The 23,555-nt window shown below is 47.5% G+C and overlaps 1 protein-coding gene across 1 annotated transcript in view; it reads left to right on the forward strand.

Moving 5' to 3' along the window:
- CNNM1 (cyclin and CBS domain divalent metal cation transport mediator 1) overlaps positions 1-23,555 on the forward strand; it is a 61,937-nt gene that overhangs the window by 35,286 nt on the left and 3,096 nt on the right. Inside the window, exons 5-10 of the mRNA XM_047761681.1 lie at positions 880-979; positions 1,335-1,382; positions 13,736-13,899; positions 20,702-20,885; positions 21,039-21,188; positions 22,910-23,011. Coding sequence (XP_047617637.1) covers positions 880-979; positions 1,335-1,382; positions 13,736-13,899; positions 20,702-20,885; positions 21,039-21,188; positions 22,910-23,011 — 748 coding nt within the window. The remainder of the gene's footprint in view (positions 1-879; positions 980-1,334; positions 1,383-13,735; positions 13,900-20,701; positions 20,886-21,038; positions 21,189-22,909; positions 23,012-23,555) is intronic.

A 23,555-nucleotide genomic window follows, 5' to 3' on the forward strand; every position in this document is an offset into this window, starting at 1 on the left:
CTTAGAAAGGACCTCTCTGATACAGTCCACCTGCAGCCTGTCTGCCTGGCCATGGTAGTGTGCCTCACACCCATCCTTCCAGAGAGCCTCAATAAAATGCCCTCTTCTCCAAAAATGGAGTCGCATTCTTTATTGTTGGAACCTGAGAAGGGTCCTGTTACATTTTTTATATAACACAACAAACACAGAGTCTTAGGCCTACTATATATTTAACCATTTTCAAATAAAACTTGGAGGTGTAAAATGTAATGTCAAGAGTACAGGTTTAGAAATTGGAAAGATCTAACTTTAAAATTCCAATGTTACTACTTTCCAACTAACCTTGACTGAGTTATTTAACCTCTCTGAGCCACAATATTGATTCATCTGTAAACTGGGGATATAAATAGTTGAGGCCTCACAGGGTGTGGGATGGATTGAATGAGAATCCATGCAGTGCACATCCAAGGTTTCAGGTGCGCTGAATGCTGCATATTATGGATCATTATTAATGGTGATGAATTAAAGAAGCTTCTCACAGAATCAGGCTTTATCCTCAACCAGACTTAGAGACAGTCTAATCTCAGACCAAATCAGTGGGGCGCTACACGGGGTCCTGGCCCAGCCTGGACCCACATCATGGAAGAGTTATTACGGTGTGCCAGGAAAGCTTGGATGCTCATGACAGATGCTATTTTACGCATTAAGCAAGTCATTGACTGCAAAGGGCTCCTGAAGTTGCAGCTGCCATTTCTGAAACATATCCTGTCAGAATTCACATTCCCCTGTGTTAAGATTTCAAGTCCACTTACTATATGAGCAGAAGTGCTTAGGGTTGAAGTCACTAATAGAGGTGGAAGTGCCCGTCCACACCCTTTGCACACTTCCTTCTTTCTCCAGGGTAAAGTGGAGGTGGAGGTTGGTAAGGAAGGCCTTCGCTTCGAGAACGGAGCCTTCACCTACTATGGTGTCCCAGCCATCATGACCACTGCCTGCTCAGGTATTCCAGTTTCCAAGCCATAGCCTGTGGGGGAAGCACTGGGATAGCACAGCAAGTGCATCTGGGTTCAAGTCTTGACTCCTGTTTTGGACCCTGGACAAGCCTTGTAATTACCTTCCAGGGCTTTCGAAGTGGAAGTACATGGTAGAATGTAACATTATCCATGGTTCGGGATGGATAGTGGTAATTCCCAATATGAAAAGACAAGTTTATTTTACTTTTTGCACTTCTCCTTGATTGCCCTATTTTTATAGGACTGATTGGCGCCGTGGGTGGGGTGGAAGAGGGAGAATTCCTTTAAGAAGGTGTGTTTTCCGAATTGCCTCTGAAACACACTGCATCCTTCTGTCCTTAGATAACGATGTGCGGAAGGTCGGAAGTCTGGCTGGATCCTCTGCCTTTCGTATGTATCTCTCAAACCCCTCCCTCGTCTTCCCTGCCGTAGTCCTGCCTCAGCTCACTCTGGGGATCTGGACGGAGCCCTCTCAGCCTGGGCTGGGGCTAATGCACATGCTGGCAGCTTCTTGGTGTGCTCTGCCAGGAACACTGCTTTCTGCCAGGTACCCACGAACCATGGGAGGGGGGCTTAGTTTCTCTGTGCCTGGAATGTTTTCTCCTGCTTCTCTGCTCACATGCAAATGATGAATGACGGGGTGGGAAAATTGTGAAGGGAGGCGCCATTGATTGTCACCTGCCAGGGGTGGCGGGCAGGTGGTTTGTGTGCTCTGGTGGAGGTTCAGCCTTCCCTTCTCTGCTGTGATAATTCAGAGATTTACTTGCAAACCCTAATATGCTGTTACTGCGTCTGTGGCGGTTAGTGAGATGTGACTGCCTGCCGGATCTTAGGATGGCAGTCCCAGGCTGGTGCAAATGTTGCTCTTCTGCTTCTCTTGCCTTGGTTTACCATGTCTTGGCTGGTGGAGAGGTGTTTACCGCTGGCCGTGCATGCTGATGATGGGGGCTGGCACTGGACTGTTGGCGGGTGCGCTCTGCCCCTACTATACCCTACCTTCTCTGTTTCTTGCATAGTTTTTGCACTTGTGTTTAGAGGGCATGTCATTTATTGTCATATAAGTGTGATGCAGAAAGTGTTATTTCTCTACAGGTCTTTTTCACTCACTGGTTTGAATTTTGCACTGCTTTCAGCTCTAAGTGTTTATGTGGCCATTTTAATGTCAAATGGGGTTTTTTCTCATCATAAAAAAAGATTTTACAGGAGTTCCTGTTGTGGCTCAGCGGTAACCCGACTAGGATCCATGAGGATGCGGGTTTGATCCCTGGCCTTGCTCAGTGGGCTAAGGGATCTGGTGTTGCTGTGAGCTGTGGTGTAGGTCACAGATGCCATTTGGATCCCAAGTTGCTCTGGCTCTGGTCTGCCGCTATAGTTCTGATTCAGCCCCTAGCCTGGGAACTTCCATATGCAGAGGGTGTGGCCCTAAAAAGACAAAAAAAAAAAAAAAGATTTTTACATAGTGCTTTATATTGGAGGGTGCCAAATATAAACTGATATCACAATCCCTGGCACATGAAAGGTCGATACCATTCTGACACAGAGACACTAAAGAAATGACTTGCTCCAAATCACCCAGCAAGTTAGTGATTTACCTAAGTGCATTCCGGTGTCCTGACTATTTCAAACAGCACAATGAAATACAGATTTTAGATCCATCATGTTCTAGAATGGTATCCCTATATGGGCATATTGGAACAATTTACAGCATAATTTCACATCCTCACCCAGCAGAGGGCTGAAGTGAGATAGAAGTGGTTGTTCAAGCCCAAATGGTGCTCCAACAGGAGTTGAAGGAGAACAGTAAAATTAAAAAAAAAAAAGGACCCTATTATATAAGCCAATAAATCTTAATTAGGCTTGATAAAGTTAGCATCTGTTCTCAGAACACAAAGTCCTAGATGGGAAAGAGATGGTCTACGGGGCCAAGTAATCCTTGGTTCTCTAGAGGAGATTTACACCATTTGTCACTTAGGACTTGTTCAAGGTAGATTAACTCCTGGGCGTCAAACTGTTACCTGGGCATGTTGACCCTGTTCTGGCTCTTCCACAGGCCCCAAGGAGGTGGGAACTCTAGGGGGAAAGAGCTACTTAAAGTTCCCAAGCCCAGGAACTGAGTTAGATGACTTTCTTTCCTTAAAATAAAAATATTAGGCATTCCTGTTGTGGCTCAGTGGTAACAAATCTGATGAGTATCCATGAGGACGCGGGTTTGATCCCTGGCCTCGCTCAGTGAGTTAAAGGATCCGGTGTCGCTGTGAGCTGGGGTGTAGGTCACAGACACGGCTCGGATCCTGCATTGCTATGGCTCTGGTGTAGACCAGCAGCTACAGCTCCAGTTCAACCCCTAGCCTGGGAACTTACATATGCTGCAGGTGCAGCCCTACAAAGACAAAAAAGAAAGAAAAAAAAGAAAACTATGAAGTAGTAGGAAGATGTTATCTGGGTTCCTCCTTTCCGTCCTTCCTTTCTCTAGTCCTTTTTATCAAAATCCTTCCATTTTATCAGTGAGACAGAATAAACCCGAAACACTAATCTCTCTTTCCAAACTGGTTAACTGAAAAATATTAAACTCTCTTTCTCTCCCCACACATCTGAGCATCTTTATCAATCTTCAGGAGGAAAGAGAAATCAAATTAGCCTGTAGGGGTAGAGAGGCATTTTCCATCCTCCCCTAAACCCTCCCCACTTAGTAGAGTAAAGCAGACCACCCACCTACACACACACACACACACACCCTTGTCCCAGGTGCACTCTCAGCCAGGGCCAGCCACCGGCATCTTTCACTGGCCACGAACCTCACCTGTAGGTCAAGGGAGGACTTAAGCCTGAGGCACAGGACAGTAAACTCTTATAGGGGCTCAGTCTGCCAAACTACACCTGTCCTTGATGCCAGCCTATAGCTTTGTCAGCCTTTGAGCGATAAATGAAATGATGAGTTTTTCAGAACACTGGCCCTGTGACCAAGGCCTCAAACTTGAACTTCAGGTTACAAGTAAGTCCCTCTGGTTTTCCCGAGCAGGGTGAAGGGCACACAGCCTGCACTTCCACCTTTACCTTAGTTCTGATTACCAGGAGGACTGTGGCACCCTGGCACCCTGGAGGAACGGGGCCTGAGCTCAGGGTGGCCAGAACAGATGCCCACAGGGGTGTGCAAGTAGGGGGAGAACAGGTCTCCCATCCAGTACTTTTAATTTACGACCCAGAAATGCTGGGATTTTCCTCTTGATACAGTGGAGTTTCTTATTCCAGTGTGTCTTGCAACACTGGGAGCCCATTCAAATATTCTTTGACATCTCCTGTCAAAGTAAATAATTGTCAGGTAGGTATAAAGTCCTCCCCGCCCCCACCCCTGCACTATTGGGTAATTTCAGGCAAATCATCGGATGCAGCAATCAAGACTGTGGAAGCCACCTATTTCAGTGTGCGGTCACCTACAGACCAATTTCATTTAGTCTTTGGAAGGGACTCTGGGAATGATCGGATAAGAGAGATAAAGACAGATTCTAGTGCAGAAACACTGCTTGATCAGGGTCAAAAGCAGGGAAGGACTGGAGTATGATACTCCACCCCACCCAGGTCCCCAGCAATAGCCAGCACCATTTCAGACCCTGTGGGGAGAGAGAGGGGTGGGGGGAAGGGATAGGAAGAGAGGTGCTCTGGAGCACTTACACTTGCTAAGAGGTGACTGTGATTTAGTTCATAAAGTCGAGTCACATGAAGATCACTAGACACACTGCCCTTCCTATATCCTAAGCCTCTAGCCATGTGCAGTTCTTCCCCAGCACCATAACCACAGAGGGAGCTCCTAGGAGTCTGAGGCAGGAGACAGCTCCCTGGAGAATGCCCCTAGGAGGAGCATGCACTCTGCTTTCAGCCCTCGCCCAGGTGAGCAGGAGACCTGAGGCAGATGGGCAAGCCTGGCGGGGGTGCAGTGCTGGACTTCTAGCACAGTTCCTGGCTCAAGAAAGTGACCTCAGGGAGTTCCCATTGTGGCGCAGTGGAAATGAATCTGACTAGTATTCGTAAGGATGCGGGTTTGATCCCTGGCCTCGATCAATGGGTCAGGGATCCGGCATTGCCGTAAGCTGTCGTGAAGGTCACATATGTGGCTTGGATCCCACATTGCTATGGTTGTGGCATAGGCCGGCATCTGTAGCTCCGATTCGACCCCTAGCCTGGAAATTTCCATATGCTCCAGTGCAGCTCTAAAAAAGCAAAAAAAAAAGGTGACCTCAGACAGAACGCTGCCCACCCACGCTTCCTGCTGGGGCACTGCCCGTTCTTGTCATTGGTAGGTCCAATTCCCTCTAAGATTACTGTGTTTCTTTTTGGAAGACCTTCAGCAGAGTATTTTATTTTCTTCTTTCTGGAGAGTGACTTTGTGAGAGGATGCGATTTCCACGTTTCCAGAGGCAAGATTCCCTTTGGCAGAGAAATGCGATGTTGTGAAGATCCAGGAACAGACTGTCTCACCCACTTTGCTCTTTGTCTCTCTCCTTTTGTGTTTATCTTCCGCTTCGCAACTCACAAATCCTTGACTCTTTAGTGCCCGTCTCTGTGTCTCGTACCTTCGCCTTCAGCAGAGGGGACTCTCTGGCAGGCTCCCCAGGTAAATATGCATGGTGTCTCTGTCTCTGTAGATCCACGAGGTTAACGAGAGGCCTTTGGTCTCTGTCACTGTCCTGCATGGAAACTAGTCTCTCCCATCAGGCATTCCCAGGACTAAGGCATAGCACGTTGCACTGATAGCACTCACTTGTACTCAGTGCCCAAGCATGGCTGGTTCAATGGTGTCACTTGTGAACTTAGCTCCCAGGGATATATCCGTGTACACAGAGGGAGAAATGGCGGGGTGAGGGATGGTGCAAGTTTTTCCTTATTTGTCTGCCTGAAGAATGAAGGGATAAGGGGAGCAGCAAAAGAAAAATAGGAAGAAACAATGAAAGACTATGCTTTATTCCTATTTTTCCTCCATCTTTTCTTCTCTGTGGTCTCTGCCTTTAGCTAACTGCTAACCCATCCTCATCTTCCTAGTCATGTCACTGTGCAGTGACCACATTCTCTCTGACTGCTCATACAAAGATGTGTATGTAAAATTTTCAAATCAACTTTTCATAAGTTTAACCTTTCCTTTTTTTTGTGTGTGTGTGTGTGTGTTTTGAGGGCCACACCCGCAGTACATGGAGGTTCCCAGGCTAGGGGTCCAATCGGAGCTGTAGCCGCCGGCCTATGCCACAGCCACAGCTGTGCGGGATCCTTAACCCACTGAGCAAGGCCAGGGATCGAACCTGCAACCTCATGGTTACTAGTCAGGTTCGTTAACCACTGAGCCACGATGGGAACTCCTAACCGCTCTTGCTAATTAAGGTTACTAGACTTCTTTTTAATTGGGTAAAGCAGCTCCTCATAGGAGCCACACAGTAACTCAAGAACTGAGTAGACTGTAATACATATGAACAAGCAGTTAAGTATTTGTATTGTTTTTATCTCTGGAAGCTGATCTTTTAGATCGTGGAGCAAGCAATGACCAGACTAAGGATTTATTTGTAAGTTACCCTGAAGTTAGAACACAGCCTAGTTTCCCATACCCTCCACATCTGTGTCCCTTACCCCAGTGCTGTGGAAATGATTCTGAGGCCCCACCATAGCCTCAGTCCTTAAGAATCCAGTTATGGGTGCTCCTGCTGTGGTGCAAGGGGATCGTCAGTGTCTTGGGTGTTCTGGGACACAAGTTCCATCCCCGGCCTGGCACAGTGGATTAAGGATCCAGCATTGCCACAGCTGCAGCCTAGGTCACGACTACGGCTCAGATCTCATCCTTGGTCTGGGAACTCCATATGCCATGGGATGGCCAAAAAAAAAGGGCAGAAAAAAAGAATCCAGTTATGTTTCACTGTCTATAGAGTAGACCCTCAATATTCAAAAAGGCTGTGTGCTGAGACCTCAGACCCCCAAGTTTGCAACTTCAGAACTGTTTATGTTGATTTCTACTTTCTTGCAAATCACATTTTTCCATCAAAACCCATCTGGTTCCCATGATTATCTGCACAAGATGAGTTAACCACCTTCTCAAGTTTCACCAATGTTTTCTCTCTTACTTAATAGTGACTTTCCACCAAGTGATACTTTTTTCCTTGCCTTTTGAGTGCTCATGCCTTTATGATAATTGCAGGAATAAAGTACACTCAATAAGAGATTCCAGTCTGGTGCCTCCACCAGCTTAGAGGTCATTCCCACATGCCAGTGTACTTAGAAATAACCACGTCATGGACCTTCAAGGTCCTTCACTTGCAGGGAATCTTACTGAATGAAGAATGTGCGATGAAATTTCAGCCGAAAAGGAAGATGCACATTTTAGAAAGGTTTTCAACCAAAAGGATCAAAGCATTAAAAAAAAAAAAAGAAAAAGAATGAAAGCATGAGAGTAGGGGTATAGTTTTTAAATTAACCCTCAGTTAGCCAGACAACCTAGTTGATTGTAACTTCCTGGTTAAAGGAAGGTGACTCATTTCTGTTGTGCAATCCCCCTAGGAGGTACGGAGTCTTCTAATTCAACTCCTGCTGGTGCCATGTGCTTCTGAGAGCTCTTTTAACCTTCCTCCCATTTCCCATGACTGTGGGTGTTCAACCCAACAGAAACAGGTGAGACCCAGGCCAGCTCTTTCCCATCCTTGGTTTAACTCTGCAGAGGAGCAGGGGCAGGCACAGGAGGAGAAAATGAGAGGCAGGAATGTCTTGCTTCTCCTTTGTCTCTTTTCTCCCCACCTTCTTTTGTTTGGTCTCTATCTGTAGCCAACCACGACTGAGTGACATCCCCGGGACCTATATTTTTGGTTTCCCACTGTCGCTCTTGCTTCTGTTACATGTCACCAGAAGAAGAAGCCTCGGTCATTGCATTTTTGTGGAGAGCAGTCCTTGGCACGTTCTGGCCCCATGCTTGACATATGAAACATTAGTCATCTATAAACATTAATTGACATATATAATGTCTTGACCCCATCTTATACAGGGGAAAAGATACACCTGGAAAGTCATAGGGCCTTTAAGTTTTAAAAAAGCCCCTTGTTATTGTATTTGATTGCACAATCACTTTAGGAGATGCTGGGAAACAATAGGTAAAGAAACAACTCCAAGAAATTAAGCCATTGGGCCAGTATCAGAGGTGTAGTGAGAAGGTAGAGGGTTGAGAACAGGAATCCATGTCTCTTAGGTCCTGTTAGGGGTCTTGCTGCCCTTCCGAATGTGGGCATGCTGTGCCCTCTAGAGGGCTGTGACTCTTTTGCATTTGAAAGCATCTGTGCTAATGAAGTAGGGTGTCACACTGGATTGAGGCCAGCGGTCCCTATACCAAATATTGCCACCATTACCCACAGGGAGTTTCCTTCTGTTTGAGCCATAGTTTGAAATAAGGAGAGCAGAGTGGTTTGTGGATTACCTCCAGAGTGTGGTATAATTAGCCAGCTTTGCAGGTGCTTTCACTTAAAAACGAAACCGCGGGAGAATATGTGGCCCCACTGCAGTGATCATTCCCTCTCCTCAGATTCATTCCTTCTTTCTTCTCCTGATAGTGGAGATGATTTCAAGCTCCGCTGAACCCACAAAAGCACAGAGGCTGGAGAGAGGTCGTCGGCAAGGGTCCTTTTTCAGTGCTTGACTGTCCATCTGTAATGCACTTTGAGATCCATGAGGATAGTTTTTTCCCAGAATATAAAGGGAGTTCCTAAAAATAATCCTTTTACTTTGTGAAATGTGGGAAATGGAAATATTCCTTTGGGTTGGCTCATGCGTAGAAAACATTTGGGACCCATTAAAGCCCCATGTAACGTGAGCGAGTTCATCTGGGCTCCTAACTTGGGCTGATTGGCAGAGTTCACATTGTAGCTTTGACAGAGAGCTTTTGGCATTTGGCTGTCTGATGTTGAATATTACCCTGGAATGATGAATTTTAATAGTCCTAGTTTGTATTCGTATGAGCCTCTGTAATTGAATTCCCCCGTCCAGTTTGGAAAACACAAGTGGCCTGTGGCACACTGATGATGGCCTAAGTGGGCTGACCCTCCCTGTCCCTCACTGATGCGCTGGAAGACCTAAGTGGGCGGCCACCGAACTCTCTTTCCCTCTCAAATCCCCGGATTGGAAAGGGGACTGCGGTATTCTTTTGTATCATGGGTCCTGCTCCTGGGATAGAGTTGTGAAAGCTCTCCAGACACAGGTGTCATGAGTAAAGCCAGAGTCCCAGCAGTGCTTGAGGTTTTCAGGACCCCTGCGTGTCCACACAGCATGGGAAGAGATGCCATCCAGCCCTGACTGCAGTGTAAAATCGCCTTCCATCCCCCTCACACCCACTTTTCCCCCAGTGTCTTCTCCACCCAACCTCAGTAGCTTCAACTTGCCATCTGAGACCGAAATCTCTTGCAGGCTGACCACACAGAGTCTGCAGGAACGAGGTCTGCCACCCTACTCCACAGTGGGGGGGGGGGGTGTCTCCAGCAGAAATCCCTGCCCTCTGCCACCCAGTCCCTCCAGGGCCAGCTTGAGGGGGTGCCATAAGAGCAAGAGTGGGCGAGGGATATGCTGGTGGCTCGACCCGCCCCCTGTTGAGGGGTCCTGTGGTCAGTTGTATGCATCACTGATTCGTCCCCTCTTAGACCTCTTTGTCCTGTGTTTAGTATTTTCCTTCACTCCCCCAAGCTGTGCCTCTGTGCTCTTAGGAAATGCCAAGGGGAATTAGACAACTTGAACTAGTTTACCATGCTGCTGGGACACTCGTCTGTTACTGATTTCTTCTCTCTTTTTTTATTAAAAGCATTTCCATTTCCCTCTCTCAGAAACCTCTGAATGTATGTGCACAATTACCAAAATGCCGAGTCATCAGCATCCTACCTATTGAGGAATGTCAGGCTCTAGGACATGAAACAACCCTCAGATGAGCTGGGACTTTCTTTCATGAAATGAGGGTTCCTTTTTCATTTAAAAATTGCTTTTATAGACCCGACCTTTGTAAGACAGTTGTGTCTTTTGGCATTGGGAATCCTCTGAGATCTTATGAATTAACCTTCCATAGCATTGTTTTTATTTTATCTTATTTTATTATTTATTTATTTATTTATTTTTAGGGCTACACACGCGACATATGGAGGTTCCCAGGCTAGGGGTCAAATTGGAGCTACAGCTGCCGGCCTACACCACAGCCACAGCGACGCCAGATCCGAGCCACGTCTGCAACCTACACCACAGCTCAGGGCAACGCTGGATCCCTAACCCACTGAGCAAGGCCAGGGATGGAACCTATGTCCTCATGGATGCTAGTCAGATTCGCTTCTGCTGAGCCAGGACGGAGAACTCTGGCATTGTTTTAGTTAAAAAAAAAAAAAGACCCATTTTACTTCCCAGCACAACAGTGATGTCACTTGTGTTTGACATGTGAGTTCCCGTGAGTGCCAGCAGGGTGACAGGCCTGTGCTGGGTACCAGCGAGGATGAGAACTTTGGGGAGAAGAGGAATGACGCTGTCGCCTCTGTTTCCAACAGGGAGTGGAAGTGATTCAGGCAGAAATTGTTTAGTAGGTGTGATAGGGTTGTGTTTCCTGATCAGCCTCCCTAAACTTATCTTGGCTTGTGATGTAGGGAGGAGGATGCAGAGCAGCAGAGGTGGGGCGTGTGAAGCACACATGTCCCGCTAGGCAGAGCGGAGGGTTATCAAGGAGCCGTGGCTATTTCTCAGGGTAGCTGAAGCCACAAGGCCCTGATCACCTTCTCTCTCCTTGTTCCAAACTGATAGAGGACAAGACCCACCAGATCAATGTGTGGGGTTCCAGACTCTGCTCACACCAGCGAAGCCCCACGCCTGCGGGACTGCCCCCCTTTTCCGCAACAACCAATCCCGAGGAGCGCCACAGTCAGACACAGTGGGTCTAGGCAAGCCAGACCTCACTGGTTTGTTTCCAAGGGACCAGGACCGGAAGTGAAATGGATATTTTCTGCCCAATACTTCTGCCATTTACAATCACCTTGGTGTTTCACTCTATTCTCTGTGGCCCCACCACTGTCCCTTGGGGTCCCTGGTCACTCTGTTGTCTCCTAGTGGATAAGAAGGGCCCTAGAGACCCCACTCCAGGACCACCCATTTCACATGCTCTTATTAAACAAAAGAAGGTCCTGATGCTCCCTGTGGCCTCTTCCTCGAGTTCCGAGGCCAAAGCCTGAGGCTTCTGGTGTCCTCGGATTGTCACCACATGCTCTCTAACTCTCTCCAATGCGTTTCTGGAGTGTCCTCCGACCCACACCTCACTTCTCCGAGAAGCGAGCTTCCCCAGAATGACTTAGGTTGCAGGGGAAAGACCTTCTGACTCCAGGATGATTTGAGAGTCCTGAAACCTTTATCAAAATGTAGATTCTAAATAAAAACTCCTTCAGAGACTCTTAGCTGCTGATTTGTTCATTCTCTGCATTTTTATTGAGCGCCCACTCTGGGCCAGGCCCTGTGCTAGACAGTGAAGGTACAACAATGACAGAAAAGACAAAGTCTGCCCTCATGGAACTGAGGAGAAGATGGAACAAAGAAATGCAAATGTGTAATTAATTAAAACTGGTGAAACGTGGCTTAAAGGGATGAACAGGGGACAGTGACAGAGGAAAGTAGGGAGAATCTTCTGCAGGTGGTCAGACTAGGTCTTCAGAGAAGGTAGTGTTTCAGCTAAGACCTAAGGACTGAGAAAGAAGGATAGGGTAGAGGGGCTTGAGTAGGAAATGGGGGGTATGGAAGTGAAATGAGGCGGGGGGGCGGAGCAGGGGAAATGACTTCTACTGAGGTGGGGGGTGTGTACATGATTAAAAACCCCCAGGGTGACCAGTAGGCTGGAACAGAACAAGCAGGGGAGGGGAGGCAACCCCAAGATTAAATTAGAACAAGCAGGGGAGGGGAGGGAACCCCAAGATTAGCTCAGACAGGAGAGCAGGAGTCAGGTCATGGGGGGTTTAGGGATCCTAACAAGGAGTGTAGATTTTATTCAGATTCATTAAGAAGTTGATTTGTGTTTTTAAAATGTGCTTTGACAGCTGAAGGGAGAACAGATTATAAGTGGGGAGACCAGACTGTCATCCAGGGGAGGGTGAGGATGACTGAGACTCGAGTGGAGACAGTAGAAGCAGATGAGTTTATTGTGTCAGCAGTAGAGATAAGAGGCCTTGATGGGCTAATGGACTGGCAGGAGTCAAGGGTGAGTCCCAGGTTTCCAGTTTAAGTAATAGTGTACATGTGAATGATACTTACTGAGAAGGGGGAGCCTGGATTGGAAGCTTTAATTCTACAGTGTGATCAAGGCAGTGATTATTATGGCTCTAAGGAGAAAATGATTCAACCTATTGTCATTTGAATCTTTCCGCCACACTGGTTTGCCAGGCAACAATAATAGCTTGGCAGCTAAACAGATCTTTGGCTCTCCAGAAGTCACTCCAAATGGATGCTAATCAAACAGTTTGATTGATGGCAGTGTTATCTTAAGAGACAGAATTAAATTCCCAAGGTTCTTTTCTGAAAGAACCAGGAAGAAGGATCTCTGAGAAAGTGGACTTTTCATTGGAGTCTCTGAACTGATTCTGTGTTGGGACAGGCTGACAGCCTCTCGTGTCTCCTTTTTGGGAAGAAATGCAGGGTGACATCAGTTGGGAAGCAGAGGGGTGGAGATGGGGCTATTCCGTGGTTGAGTCACTGCCAGGGTCACATAAGAACCTCTCTTCTGTTGGCCCTGGGAGGGTGGTTCACACAGTCCATTTTGAAAACAAATGATGTGGTCTTAGTTGCATTTTCCCAGGAAGTGGTTCTTGAAAATGGAAAAAGAAAGCTGACTCTGGGAGTTCCCATGTAGCTTGGCCGGTTAAGAACCTGACCAGTGTCTGTGAGGATGTGGGTTCAATCCCTGGCCTTACTCAGTGGGTTCAGAATCAGCATTGCTGTGACCTGTGGCATAGGTCACCGACGCAGCTCCGATCCCATGTGGCTATGGCTGGGGTGGAAGCCAACTCGACCCCTAGCCTGGGAACTTAAAAAGAAAAAAGAAAGCTGACTTGGAACATGTAGGAGGCCTGTGACAAAAGGCCTGGAGGATTATTCCGGCTTTGTGCCTTTGGGCCCAAGGACAAGGATAGAGCATATTTTACCAGTTTACTGATGTGATTTAACTATCCATCCATGTGGTTTGTGGGCCTCTGCTGTGCCCGGCCCTGCCAGTGTTGGGCAGGTCTGAGTTGGCTGCACCGAAACGCCTCGCTGCTGTGAGGACTGGGTATCTGTGCAGTGACAGGTGGTTTTGAGGGCAAACCTAAGGCCTCAGCCTTTCTGAAAGAATTTTTGCGTGGACTGTGTATAAAATGACTCACCCCGGTAGAAGGTCTGGCGTTCTGGGGTAGCAACCCACACTCACGGCAGGGTCCTCCTCTCCTGCCCTTACCCCGCAACAAGAGGGGGTGGTGGACCCCCTCTGCCCAGCCCTTGCTGATAGAGGTCATGGGGAGCCCGAGGCGCCTGGGCTGAGTGGAGCCCTTAGGTCTTCGGCCTTTGCCCTGTAAATGGAGCAGCTGGCTGTTTCCCTGGGCGCCGATGGGAGGGGTGAGGGCCTGGGTCCGCCTGCCTGCATCGCCATCACCTAAAGATCCTGTGGGACCTCAGTAAACAGCACTTCTCTCTCTCCCCTCCTCCTCCCCATCCTTGCCTTTTCTCCCTCCCCTCTTTCTCATCCTCTGCAGTCAACCGATCCCCTTCGCGCTGCAGTGGGTTGAACCGCTCTGAGTCTCCCAACCGCGAGCGCAGTGACTTTGGGGGGAGCAACACCCAGCTGTGCAGCAGCAGCAACAACCTCTACACGCCTGACTACTCCGTCCACATCCTCAGCGATGTGCAGTTCGTGAAGGTAACACTGAGGCAGGGCGGTCCCCTCGCTCCCAGGGGGCAGAGCCTTGTCATTAAAGAGGGGAGCTATTTCTTTATTCCCCTCATTGAGCTTGATATTGAACAGAAACATTCTAAGATTTCCTCCTTGCTTGCTTTGAAAGGTTTTATTTGTCTTGTTTGCTGGCATCCCACAAACCATTACACACTTGGCCAGAGATCAGAAGGGGGTACATTTTCCCAAGCCCCACTAAACACCCAGCAGCTATTGTCCCGGTTGCAGGCCACTGCCGGGTGACAAAAGGTGTATTGAAATCACAAAGGTGAGAGAAGGCCCTTTATTTCTGCTCAAACACTCGCTGTGATTATTTGAGGGCAGTGTGTGCTGGCTGGCTTTCTGTGTTCCAGAACTCTGCGGACACCCTGGGCTAAAACACGTTGCAGATAAAAGTAAACATGGAAAGTTACTGGGGAGGGGGACGAAACTGGGGGGGTAGGCTGGGATCATGACCGTTGATCAGGTGCTCTGTGCCCCGCACTTTGGTCAGAATTACCCACTTAGTCCTACAACCACCTTAAGAGGTAGGTACTAGGTCATCCCCATTTTATAGATGAAGCCAGAGCCTCAGGCATGTAAGGTCCCATGGCTGAGAAGTGGCAGATCGAGTCTTTCTGTCTCCAGAATCCAAGCCCTCAAGTCCCTGGGCTTTTTGAGAATTTAGGGAAATCAGAGCTGACAGAGCCAAGGAGAAGTGACTTTAGGAAGTAACCCAATAACACACATGACGTGTGTGATTGTGGACATTTAATTAGCCTAACGTGACAGGTTAAACGTCAGAAAAACCCAGCCCAAGATCTTCTGGCCCGGAAGCCCTCTCGTTGCAGACCTTCCTCAGAAGTAGAGGAAGAAAAAAATGGGAGAAGAGAGACTCTCCTATACTAACTCTTTGTGGAGCGGTTCAACAAATATTTACCGACTACCTGCTCGTGCTCAGCACCATCTAGGCATTGGGGAGATACCGTGATGAACAAGACAGCAAGCTCCTGCCTTTCTGGAGCCTCCATGGTCTTAGGGGGAGAAAGATGATAAACAGTTAACCACATAAATAACCTAGCTAATTACAGGTGGTGATGGAGGCTCTGAAGGAAATAAACAGGATCGTGGGATAAACTGATTGGGCAGAGCTGGCAGCGATGCTGCTTTAGAAATGGTTATCCGAGCAGGCTGAGAAAAGGATGTTTTCTGTTGAGACTTGGAAGGGGATGGGAGAGAATGTTCAAGATAGAAACCACAGAGGCAGGAAAGAGCTTGCTGGCCTGAGGATACGAGTGCTGGTGTGTTATGTGCAAAGACAGAGCCTGATGTGAGTCGGGAGTGAAGTGTTGCTTGTCATCTCTTGGCCAGAGTATGACGTCTGGATTCTGTTTTTGGTGCATTGGGAATTTCTGTTAATGTTTCTCAGGTCTTTCCACATGTCCTAGTCCATTTAGGCTGCTATAACAATTCAGTTGGGGAAAGAATAGAAACTGGTTAAAGCATTATTTAGAAACCTCTTTAAGCTTCGGCCTCTAGTCTCTTAAAAACATCAGTTGTAATGAGTCATTCTATAGACGTGAACTTTGTAAGTTCTTGCTTAACCTAAGGGTTGAATTCTCTCTTTTTTCCTTTTTAAGGCCACACCTGCGACGTAAAAGTTCCTGGGCTAGAGATTGAATCAGAGCTGCAGCTGGGGCTTACTCCACAGCACAGCAGCAACAGAGCCCAGATCTGTCTGTGATGTATGATGCAGCTTGTAGCAATGCTGGGTCCTTAACCCACTGAGCAAGGCCAGGGATGGAACCTGCATGCTCACAGATACTTTGTTGGGTTCTTAACCCACTGAGCCACGATGGGAACTCCTAGATTTTCTCTTTTGTTTTTTAATGTAAGTTAAGATGATACGGAGAACTAAAGTTGAAATTTTTCTCCTTTGGATGAATGGATTTTCAGGGCATATTTAGGCTGCTCTTCACCTCCCCAAGTGCCCCCACCCCCTTTTTTTAACATGAAGAGAGTTTTTGAGGGAGCTCGAGGGTGATTTCACTGGCCAAAGCTCCTATGACTGGCTTCAGGGACGTTTCCTGTAGTAACAGACTGAAGTTCCAGAACTCTTCACTAAGTCCAGGAAAATTTGACTTCAAGATAAGTTACAAAAATTATGGAGTTCCCGTCGTGGCTCAGTGGTTAACGAACCCAACTAGTATCCATGAGGACGTGGGTTCAATCCCTGGCCTCAGTCAGTGGGTTAAGGATCCAGCATTGCCGTGAGTTGTGGTGTAGGTCGAAGACGTGGCTCAGATCTGGTATTGCTGTGGCCGTGGCATAGGCTGGCAGCTACAACTCTGATTTGACCCCTAGCCTGGGAACCTCAATATGCCAAGCGTACAACCCTAAAAAGACAAAGAAAAAAAAAAAAAAAGATAAGTTACAAAATTAGATAGAAAAGTGTAATTAAAGATTATCTGGGGATGGTATTAAAGCCATGATTAATAGTAGTTAATAAATTTTGAGGGTATCAAAGAATCCTTATGAAGTTTTTTGAAATGTGTTCTATAAATATCATTATTAAACTAAAGAATACTTGGCAGATGTCTCATAGCCTGAATTGTGTAATTGTGGCCAAGATGTCCCATCATCGTCTGGTGGCAGAATCTCTAAATTGCAGAATCGTGTTTCGAGGGATGAATAAACCACCGGAAAGTCAAAAATGTCAGCAGAACACCCTAAACTGATTGGAGACATCACTTCAGCCAGTTAACCTTGACTAGATACATTGGCTCCCAAATCAAAAGGTCCCAAAGCATCAAAAGTACCCTTAACTTCTGTTAGTTTCCAGATAAACAGATCTCCATTTCCTTTGTGACCAAGAGGATGTTTCAGTTCTTAACTGGTCGGAGTCTAAGAGAAGACGGCTTGAACTCAAGCTATTGCTAAGAAATGGCATCTACAGTATTGAAGAGAGAATGAAAAAAATAAGGGTGGGGAAGGCAAGTAAACATGGTGTGTTCAAGGAATGTGAGAGAGGAGCCGAGCTGGACCAGAGATTCTGTGCTGGCGAACAGTGGCAACACCTTGGCCACGTAAAACTGGATTGTCAAAACTGGGCAGAACAATTTAGTTGATCTGCTAGACCGGTGCTATCCAGTACAACAGCCAGTAGCCACATGTGGCTGTTGAGCACATGAAATGTGGTTCCTCCAGATGGATGTTCAGTTAAATGTAAAATACACATTAGATTCCAGAGACTTGGAGTTCCCGTCGTGGCGCAGTGGTTAACGAATCCGACTAGGAACCATGAGGTTGCGGGTTCAGTCCCTGCCCTTGCTCAGTGGGTTAACGATCCTGCGTTGCCATGAGCTGTGGTGTAGGTTGCAGACGAGGCTTGGATCCAGCGTTGCTGTGCTCTGGCATAGGCTGGTGGCTGCAGCTCTGATTAGACCCCTAGCCTGGGAACCTCCATATGCCACGGGAGCAGCCCAAGAAATAGCAAAAAGACAAAAAAAAAAAATAGATTCCAGAGACTTGATGTACGATTCCTCATTCATACTTTTATATTGGTGATATTTTGAAGCAAAGTTATTTTGGGTATGTTGGGTTAAATGAAAGACATGTATTATTAAAATTACTTTCACATTTTTATTTTTACTTTTTTTTAATGTGACAACTAGAGAATTTTAAATTACCTCTGTGACTTACATGTGATATCTCTTGGACAGTACTGTGCTAGGTAGAAAAGGCTTCACAGGTGAACAAGGAGAGGGAACTGTCAAAAAGCAATGCTGGAACCTAGAAATGCAGCTGGGGAGAGGTTGTTTCCCTGAATGCATCTTCCTAAGTCATGCCTTCTCAACGATTTCTTCTAAGGTGACCCACTGACATGGTATTAGTTTGTGTTTGGTTTTTGTTTTTGTTTTTTGTCTTTTTGTTTTTTGTCTTTTTGCCTTTTGCAGCATGTGAAGGTTCCCAGGCTAGGGGTCTAATTAGAGCTATAGCTGCCAGCCTACACCACAGCCACAGCAACGCAGGATCCAAGCCGTGTCTGCAACCTACACCACAGCTCGCGGCAATGCCAGATCCTTAACCCACTGACCAAGGCCAGGGATGGAACCTGCAACCTCATGGTTCCTAGTCGGATTCATTAACCACTGAGCCACAACGGGAACTCCTGTGTTTGTTTTTTTTAACTTAAAAAGAGGAATGACAGAATGATATGGTAAGGTTGACCCTTTTCTCTGAAATATATACCTATTATAAAGTTGATTTGTGAGAGATGGGTAAGGACGTGTTTTAAGCAATCAGTCATTCCTCACAGTTGTAGGGTACATTGACTCATGTAGTCTCCTTATTTCTGGGCCTCTTTTACAATCTTAGAGACGTTAATGATTTGGCCAAGGTTACCCAGCTCAGAAGTGGCACAACTGGGACTTGAACATTTGTCTTGAATAGGCAGTGTGTTCAACACCATATTTTCTAGGTGAAGGGTCATTTGTCTTCTTTAACTAAACTGGAAGCCAAATCTAAACTAATTAGTTTAAAAGAACCCAAACAGGAGTTCCCATTGTGGCTCAGTGGTTAACAAAACCAACTAATATCCGTGAGGATGCCGGTTCAATACCCAGCCTCACTCAGTGGGTTAAGGATCAGGCATTGCTGTGAGCTGTGGTGTAGGTCACAGATGCAGCTCGGATCTGGCGTTGCTGTGGCTGTGGTGTAGCTCTGATTGGACCCCTAGCCTGGGAACCCCCATATGCCACGGGTACAGCCCTAAAAAGCAAAAAAATTTAAAAAAAATAGAATAAAAGAACCCAAATAGGAGTTCCCTTGTGGCTCAGCAGGTTAAGGATAGGGCATTATCACTGCTCCCTGAGCTGGGGAACTTTCCCTTGCCATTGGTGTAGGCAATAAATAAATAACTAACAGAGTAATGTGAAGTGCCTTGTTAGTCTTAATCAGGTGTGACATAGGAAATTTTCCTGCCCTTCAAGCCAGGAGAACCTGCAAGACTCCAAAGAAAGCTTCAGCTTCAGAAAACTGAGAGCATAGTAGAAAATTGGATTTTTTTATATTACTCAATGAATTTTATTACATTTATAGGTGTACAACAATCATCACAACAACATTTTATAGCAAGAAAATTGGATTTTTTATATTACTCAATGAATTTTATTACATTTATAGGTGTACAACAATCATCACAACAACATTTTATAGCAAGAAAATTGGATTTTGATGATGACCTTAGTTTAGACCATGTGCCAGCTTCTCTTCAGTCACCTGATGCTGACAGACCCCCAGAACAACACAGCAGTTATTGGGGGGCCTCCCCCAAAGTTGTGTGAAAGGCAACCTACGTGGTCATGTGAGAGGCAGCCTAATGTGGCCAGGTGTGTTTGCAGTGTGCAGAGCCGGGCTCAGATGATTTCCCTTGCAAAGCAAGAGTAAAGGTCCCCCCCCCCCTTTCTTTTTTGCTTTTTAGGGCTGCAACTGCAGCATATGGAAGTTCCCAGGCAAAGGGTTGAATTGGAGCTGTAGCTGCCAGCCTACACCACAGCAATGCCAGATCCAAGCTGCGTCTGTGACCTACACCTCAGCTCACAGCAACACCAGATCCTTAACCCACTGAGCGAAGCCAGGGATGGAACCCATGTCCTCGTGGATACTAGTTGGGTTCGTTACCTCTGAGCCACGACAGGAACTCCCTGGACCTCACTTTCTTATCTGTAGAATGGACCTCACAAGACTGCTCCTGCTTACTCCATGCAGTCATTGTGACCAGCAAAGGAGACAACACATTCCTAAGTGCCCTGTGAACCATAATGCACTGTATGATGGAAGGTTCCATCCTCATATCCAACCCTCTATCTGCAAAAGCAAGCTTTTCTACGTAATATTTATACTAGCTAGAGCTTTCACCAATGTCTGAAAGTCTACTCATCAGTTCCATCTCTTTAGGATATTTATAGCACTTCCAGTAATATATATGATTTCCAAAAATGAATAAATAATCCAATGATGTTTTCAATAAAAAATTGAAAAGAAGTTGCAAACCAATTTGGTGAAAAAGATATTAGAAATGAATTTGTTACTGCAAGTAAATGGTAAATTTATTTGTGAGCTTCCTGGTTATGAAAGCAAAAAGGAGAAACCAAGTAGATAGTTGAGTTCTCATCCAACAGAAGTAAGTATATAAATTCATCTAGAGGAAGGAGCTTCTTCCTGTCACTAATTGAAGGCTTTACCAAATGGATTCCTCGGTGACTAAGGAAGCCATCAGGAAAAAAAAGAAAAGAAAAAAAAAACAAAACCTATTGGCTTCATCTGTGGTTTTCCCAGAGGGTATCTCTTCATATGGAAGTTTCTTCTTTCAGCTCTCTGCACCAGCTAGGGGAGCCCCGGTGACTGACTCTTAAGAAGATGGCCTTTGGCAATAGGATAAGGCTATGTTTTAAACCTCCCTGTGCGCAACCTTCCTGTAACTGAAAATGCCTCCCTCCTCTCCTGAATTGTGGGAGAAGACTCGGCTCCTCCAGGTGTAAGAGTCCAGGGCCAATTAAAGTGAACAGAGCGAACTTTGGTGGCAAACAAAGGGTCCCCTCACTGTCCCTTAACTCCTAGGCTGGTATAGCTTGGGTAAGGCTGCCAGATCATGGATCCCAGGCCACAGAGGTCACGGGTTTCAAAGCACCTTAGGGGGGCTGCTACTGAGCTCAGGAAGGCGGGCTGCATCCAGCGGGGCTCTGCCCAGCTCCTCCTGAGCTTCTGCCCTCTCTGCCCCTTCTTCCAGGTCACACGGCAGCAGTATCAGAACGCACTCACCGCCTGCCACATGGACAGCTCACCCCAGTCCCCGGACATGGAAGCCTTCACTGACGGAGACTCCACCAAGGCCCCCACGACCCGGGGCACACCCCAGACTCCCAAGGAAGACCCTGCCACCACCCTCCTGAGCAACAGGAACATCCTGCCGTGTAAGTCAGTTGGGCTGATGATGGGCTGGGTGGCTGTGGGGTAGAGCCGGCCGTGCCTTCCTTCCCAGCCCTGCCCAGAGCTGCCATCGTGTCCTCGGGGAGCCCCAGGTCTTCTCCAAAGCGGAGACGTGACACACTCGCTGTCCTCCCCAGGCAGCCACTCCGATGGGCTGAGAAGCCCCGGCGAGGTCGTGTACCTGAGGATGGAGGAGACGGCCTTCGCCCAGGAGGAGATGACGGACTTGGAGGAGCCGAGCACACAGCAGCTCTCACTGTCTCCTGCAGCCGTTCCCGTGAGAGCAGGTCAGGGAGGGCAGCTGGGCCCGCGGGAGCGAGTGGGTTGTGGCCGTCAGGCGCTGGGATGGCCTGGGGTGAGCCGGGTGAGGGAAGACTGGGACCCCAGCCCCCACGTACAACTGCCCACCTCCTTATGCCAGCAGCGAAGGGAAACTAAGGCTTACTGCTCACCTACCTACCGCTCATCAGACCCATCTTAACTCATTCTCCCAGGAAGACAGCGTGTAGGACAGTGTTAGCTAGGTTTCAAACCTGGACTCAGACCCTGGCCTCTCCATTGAAGAGCTACGCAGCTTTCAACAAGTTAACCTAAGACTCGATTTCCTTATGCCGATAGATGTAAATCATGAAGCAGCTTTGAGCATAAATGCGATAACCTCTTTAGGAAGGCACCTCACAATGCTTGGTTCCATGCCCCCTAAACAGTTATTATCAGGCCTAGTTTACAGATGAGGAAACGGAGGTCAGCTATCGCTCTTAATGGCAGGGCTCTTCCCTTCCTTCGGCCCCCAGAGACTGGCAGTCATCTGTAGACTCTGTCCTAAGGTCTGGGATCACAGCACCTCTCTTGGAGACACTGAATGCTTCTGTCTCAACAGCTATGTTGCTGTGAGCTCCCAGCAACAATCCCATCCTGAGATTATACATCCCTAAGCATTCAGCAGCCCCCTCCACCAACACCCCCAGACCAGTCCTTACCCCACTCGACCTTCCAGATCTGCTCCAGTCCACAGCCTGCCATCCCTCAAGTCCAGAGCAATGATCTGACAAGTGCTCGTGGATTTTTTGAAGTCAGTGGCCAACTCGGAAAATCTGGGACGTGCATCATCACCATTCCAGGACCTGAGTTCAGAACCAATTTTTTTTTCTCCTGCACATGTAGCAAGACGTTATATGAAAGCAATGAGGGTGGAGATGTTGGCAGTCCATCCTCCCCGTATGACACATGGGGGCCCTAGGCCTGGAGGAGAGAAATGGCTTGCCCAGTTTACCTCATTAGAAGTGGACCCAGCAGAGTTCCTGTTGTGGCTCAGCAGGTTAAGGACCCGACGTTGTCTCTGTGAGGGTGTGGGTTCAATCTCTGGCCTCGCTCAGTGGGTTAAGGATTAGTTGCTGCAAGCTGTGGCATAGGTCGCAGATGCGGCTCAGATGCAGTGTGGCTGTGGCTGTGGCATAGGCCCCAGCAGCAGCTCCAGTTCAGCTCCTAGCCCAGGAATGTCTATATGCCACAGTGCGGCTGTTAAAAAAAGAAAAAGAAATGGGCTCAGCCTTGTGGCTTCAGGGGTGGTGCAGTTTCCACCATACCACCTTGCCTCCCCTCTTAGGTTCACGAGCATTGGCGGTAAGGGCCTGGGTCCCTTCCTGGCTCTGAGAGTCAGTGGCTCTCAGAGTCCCCACTATGTTCAGTGGGAGAAGAGAGGGGGCATGTGCCTCGTTATTGAGCCCTGAGATTTTCCAGAGCCTGTGCAGGTAGAGGAAGGAGACGCTTGACCCATCCCCAAAGGTGATCTTCTTTTTGTTCCTTTTGTGGCACTAAAATGCCCCTTGCTAACCAATTAGAGCCCTCAGCTTCCTGGACATCCCTCCCCTTGTCACAGCCACCCCTGCCTTGGCTCTGGTTTTGAACTTTCACGTGCTGAGGAACATGAACCTGAACCGCCCTCTCCCTGGATCCCTGAGTGTGTAGGTGGAAAGGCTTGTGTTCTTTCTTCTTTCCTTTCTCTCAGGGTCAGATAGTGAATGTTGCCACATCAACCTGGACACAGAGACCAGCCCCTGCAGCAGCGACTTTGAGGAAACCATGGGCAAGAAGTTGCTGAGAACTTTGAGTGAGTTGCTCTTCACCCAGATGCAAGCTGCCCACCAGCTGGTTAGCATAAAAAACGTGTTAGGATCTTACTCCTGGAAGAGGAACCATTGACTCCTTTTAGGAACCCTAATGAGGTACCATCGTGGAAATCCATAACAGGGCTTGGGCTGGTACTGCACCCTTGATGGTTTGGGGATCTGTCCCACTCAGCTGGTGGTCATGTAGGACAGGAGTCTGCAACCCATAACCACAGGCCAAATCCTGACCTCCCTCTCCTGCCCATTCCTGTAAAAATGAAGACTTTTGGGTTCATAGAACCACTTGTTACGGATAGCCACAACGGCAGAATTTAGCAGTCGGCAGCAGGAACCAAGCAGCCCGCAAAACCTATAATATTTACGATCTGATCCTTTAAGGAAAGAATTTGTGTTCAGGAGACTCAAGAAAAAGGATAGCAATATCCTTGGTGGAAGGAAGTCCGTGGCAGAGAGAACACAGTGGGAAATACTCCTTCCTCAAAACAGCAGAGCTAGGAAGACAGGGCCCTTTCATTCTTAGAGACA

Source organism: Phacochoerus africanus, chromosome 15, assembly GCF_016906955.1.
Source record: "Phacochoerus africanus isolate WHEZ1 chromosome 15, ROS_Pafr_v1, whole genome shotgun sequence".
In the NCBI taxonomy this organism is placed as follows: Eukaryota; Metazoa; Chordata; class Mammalia; order Artiodactyla; family Suidae; genus Phacochoerus; species Phacochoerus africanus.